Genomic DNA, 4,381 nt, shown 5'->3' on the forward strand with positions numbered 1-4,381 from the left:
TGATGCCACAATTTGCAAGTTTGGTGTGTTTTCATGGGTTTTGCATGTCCCATTTCTTCTGATAACGTTCATTAACTTGGATATTTGGTTGAGTCAACTCTCCATATCATTTCTTACTTTCACTGACCTTTTTTCACCTTGTATGTACATCTTGCTTCAGTATCTTTATTATTGGAGTGGTCCTGTCTTCCATTCAGTCATAAATGTAAGCTCCTATGTAAAGGACATCTTTCCCTGATTAACAAGAGTCTTTAAAAACAGTTGTTCTTAAGGCTGTGTTTCAATGTTTTCACGGATCTCTAAGATTACTACTTCTTTTATTTGCCTCTCTAGGATTGCGCACATTGCCTGTCTTACACTGTTCAGGTCTTCGTTTTCAGAGCTGTTACGCTAACTGATGGTGTGTCATAGGGTTTCTTACAGCGCATCCCGTAAGATGCTCCGGGTGGGGAAACCTCCTTGTTAAACTCAACGCTCGGGCGGCGGCGGGCCCCCCAGCGCGGCCATTAGCAGCGCTGCGCCGGCGCGGGGGAATTACAACTCCCGGCGGCCCCCGCGCCCTACTGCTTCCTGCCGAGCTAAGATGGCGGCCGGCGAGGAGCGTGTGGTTGGTGTGGCGCCGGCGGGCTACACGGGTGAGGGGGCCCGGGGCAGCGGGGAAGGGCCGGGAGCGGGGCCGGGGCGGCAGCGGAATCTTTAACCGGTGCGTGGCTCGCAGCTCTGGCGGTGAAGTTCGGTGTGCGGCAACGGTCGCCCCACTGCCTGTTGGTGAAGGAGCACCAGGTGCGGGAAGGGGCCGGCACCGCGCACCCGCCTCGTCGCACCCTCTTCGTCCTCAACGTCCCCCCGTACTGCAGCCCGGTAAGTGGGGCTGGCGCCAGGGGTGTATCTCGCCGACGGGGGAGGCGCGCGGGGCTTGTCCTGGCGGCGGGGGGCGCTGGCGGCCGAGGGCATCGCCTGGGGAGCCCGGGGGCGTGGGCGAAGGAGCCCGGCGTGCCTGCGGGCCGCGGTGGGCAGAGGGGCTGGGGCCGTGCCGGAGGGCCTCCAGGTGCGCTCTGTGGTTCCTGCGCGAGAAGGTGGGGAGAGGAATCGCTCCCGCTTCTCTGTACCGCCTGTTCTCTCTCCTCTGCGTCAAGGACTCTCTCTCTAGGCTGTTCACCCGCTGCGGGCCTGTCCAGTCTGTGGAGATCTGTGACAAGCCAGGGCCGGGAGAGAAAAAAGAAAAACAGACGTCCAAATTCTTCAACCGCAAAACTGTAACGGTAAGCTTGCCGGGGGGCGGGGAATAGTGATGCTTTAGTGGTCAGAATGGGAAAAGATCACAAGCACTGACGGGTACTATTTGGAACATGAGATATGAGAAACCATTTGGGGGCACTGGGTGATGTGATTACTTATTTAAGTTTACATTATGTTTTTTTGCTATCCCACCCCAACTTGTGGTTTGACTTTTATTTTATTATTTTATTTTATCTGTACTGCAGCTCCTTGCTGCATCATCAGTTTCACTGATGTATCTGACTGGCCTAGGTGTCTCTTTTAGGGATTTCAAGTAGCATATGTGGTATTCAGGAAACCAGCTGGTGTCCAGGCAGCCAAGACCCTGTCACGGGAAGGTCCCTTGCTGATATCAACAGAGAGTCACCCTGTGAAAACTGGCATTAGCAGTAAGTCAGCCCTAGCTGTATTCCTGCTAGCTAGTGCTGGGAAAGAACTGTACTCATTCCTGGCTGAATCCTACTCTGTATGTCCCAGACTAATTCTCACCAGTTTATACTGAGATGGGAGATGTCCAGTGTTTCATTGTCCTGCTTATATTATTCACAAGGTAGCAGTCTTATTGTACAGGACGTCATAGTCTGGTGCAGTGACCCTATGGGAGAATGGGGTCACTTGGTACAATGGAAGGGCAGTTTTTCCCTGACATCTTTTCAGTATCGTGTAGATTCAAAGAAACTGGTTGTGCCTTGCCCTCAAAATGGAATCTAGACTCAATAATAGGCACCGGGTGTCTGTCAAGATGACAGCACTTCAGATGTGACCCCTTGACAGGAATGCAGCCCTGAATGTTGTATCTCTTGGGCTTAAGGCTAGCGTGCTCCTGCTTGGGAAAGTTGCACACTCTTCCCATCGTTTACTGGCCGTGGCCTGGGCTGCAAGCTGGTTGAGCTGTGGCAGTGGGGAGGCTGAACAAGAATGGGAACAGAGTGTGTCTTTCCCCCCAGCAGTTCTCTCTAGAGCTGCCCAAAGGCATCACGCTAGGGCTTGCATCTAACACAGGCTACTGCTGACTTCTACCCTCTCTGTCTCAGAGTGGATCGCCAGCTATGCAGCCTCAGTCGTGGATCGGGAGGAGCTGAAGGCTGAGGTGGATGCCTACATGCAAGACTATGACAAAAAGATAGCAGAGGTGAGGTCAGGCTGGAGAGGGAACCCAACTAAGCAGTTTGTTTGGGGAGAGGAAAGGAAGAGAGAAGATATTTTGGTGCCCTGGCCTCAGTGGAAAGAGCAAAGGGAAACACACTGGTTGGCAGGGTTGTTTTACTCCCAATTGCTGGTGGGCAGTCAGGTCCTGGTTTGGTCCACAACACCTGACCCTTCCACCCAGGGCTTACAATAGGTATCCACAAATAAATCAGGTCCTGGCTGGTGTGCAGCGTTGTGACTGTGAGTTGCATGCCTGTGCCCTTGGTCCCATGCCTGCCTTCAAATCTTGTGCAGAACCGCGAGCAGCTGTAGCTTTGTGTGTTTAAGGGGGACTGCCTGCACTGAGCTGCCTTACCCTCCTGTCCTTACAGGAAGAAGCCAAAGCAGCCAAGCAGGAGGGTGTTCCAGATGAGGAGGGCTGGGTGAAGGTAACACGAAAGGGACGGAAGCCTGGCCTGCCCCGGACGGAGGCTGCTAACCTGCGGATGCTGGAGAGGGAGAAACAGAAAAGGGCCCGCAAAGAGCTGCTCAACTTCTATGCCTGGCAGCATCGTGAGACCAAGAGAGAGCGTGAGTGTCCGAGTCTCCTCCTATCCCTGCTTTTGTCTCTTGTCTCTCTCACTGTGGCCCAAAGAGGGTCCTTTTTTCTTCAGCAGAGGCTACATCCAGCTGCAGGTGAACAGTTGGCTGGGTGGTTGTGCAAATGGCCTTGCCAGCTCTTGGGCACTCCTTGCCACCACCTGTCCTAGCAAGGGCTGCTGGAATATTTTGCTGGTCGTGGCTTTCCAATAGATGTTTCTTCAGTCTGCACAAAGGCAGCAATTGAAAACTAGCCAGTTTTCTCCCCAAGAGGGAGCTGCAGCACTGCTGGAAATGAAAGGCCAGAGCCCCAGCTTGGCATTCGGCCCAAACAAAAGGACCAGCTCTGGGAAGTGTGTGTTTGCGGGTGTCGGGACTGACCCCCTCCTGGTGTGTGGAAGTGAAACTCCTCAGAAGAGGGAGATCTGCTGCTCCCGTGTGACCTGTCCCCTTTCTCCTTCTGCCTGTTTCAGACATTGCCCAGTTGAGGAAGAAATTTGAGGAGGACAAGCAGAGAATCGCGCTGATGCGAGCCCAGCGCAAGTTTCGGCCATACTAAGCTGTGCTGAGCTGTTCCTCAGATGCCTGTGCTGGAGGGCGGGAGAGATGCCTACGGACTCCGTGTGCCGAAGGATTTCAAGGAATTGAGGCAGCTTCAGATTGTCCCTGCCCTTGGATCTGAAATGGGACATCCCAGCAACTGCCACTGGAGGGGGAGTTTCCTTCACTTGCACTGGTATCCTCCTGCTTTCCTGGCCATCGTTTGGCCCCGGGGGCACCACTTCCCAGGGTGCTCAGGTCAAGGGACTCAGGCACTTCCTGTGACAACCTGTATTTCCCTGCCACCCAAGGCCCTCCTAAAGCTTGGTGAGAGCTGGGATGGATCGAGTGCAGCCTCTGCAGGCGCAGGGAATGGCTGAAGAACTATAAATAAACTGTTGTTATGTTCTCAAAACACAGGAATGCCTCTCTCCCCCTTGGTCTGCTGTGGGGGACAGCTTCTTGTGTGCTGGGGTGGCAATAAAAGTCATGGCTTGTATGCTGGTGCTCCTTTGCATGTTTTATCTGGGGGTAACTAAGAAGAGGAGGGAAGTGACTTTGGGAAAAGCCCAACTGGGAAGTTCCCTGACCTCTTGTCACAAGGAAAGATCAGTGGTTTGGTACAGAGCCCTACCCCTTCCCTCAATGTTTACCTTCCAGGCGGCTCCCTGTCAGCCAGGTGTTGAGGTGCCCAGTCTTCCAGCTGTACGTGGACTTCTACAGCCACGTCCAGCCTGTGCTATGGGAACTTCAACTGATGTTCAGCACCATCACTAGAACAAGGTGAGACGGCAGCCTGGCTTTGGAGGGAGAAACCAGACTCTCCAAGGCCTGT

General features: G+C 53.8%; 1 protein-coding gene across 1 annotated transcript; it reads left to right on the forward strand.

Moving 5' to 3' along the window:
* Nucleotides 1-439: 439 nt before the first annotated feature.
* Nucleotides 440-4,045, forward strand: RRP7A (ribosomal RNA processing 7 homolog A). The gene is made up of 7 exons (XM_075051651.1): nt 440-635; nt 719-861; nt 1,137-1,262; nt 1,544-1,667; nt 2,313-2,410; nt 2,799-2,997; nt 3,480-4,045. The coding sequence occupies exons 1-7, from the start codon at nt 584-586 to the stop codon at nt 3,563-3,565; spliced, it is 828 nt and encodes a 275-aa protein (XP_074907752.1). The 5' UTR covers nt 440-583; the 3' UTR covers nt 3,566-4,045.
* Nucleotides 4,046-4,381: the final 336 nt, after the last annotated feature.

The sequence above is a fragment of the Buteo buteo genome, chromosome 19 (assembly GCF_964188355.1).
Source record: "Buteo buteo chromosome 19, bButBut1.hap1.1, whole genome shotgun sequence".
Lineage (NCBI taxonomy): Eukaryota > Metazoa > Chordata > Aves > Accipitriformes > Accipitridae > Buteo > Buteo buteo.

Bases quoted from the DNA above. Each gene is read 5' to 3' on its own strand.
- RRP7A (XM_075051651.1), top strand. From the start codon at position 584: ATGGCGGCCGGCGAGGAGCGTGTGGTTGGTGTGGCGCCGGCGGGCTAC. The intron at 2,411-2,798 runs GTGAGGTCAGGC...CTGTCCTTACAG, and splicing joins ATGACAAAAAGATAGCAGAG to GAAGAAGCCAAAGCAGCCAA. The intron at 2,998-3,479 runs GTGAGTGTCCGA...TGCCTGTTTCAG, and splicing joins TCGTGAGACCAAGAGAGAGC to ACATTGCCCAGTTGAGGAAG.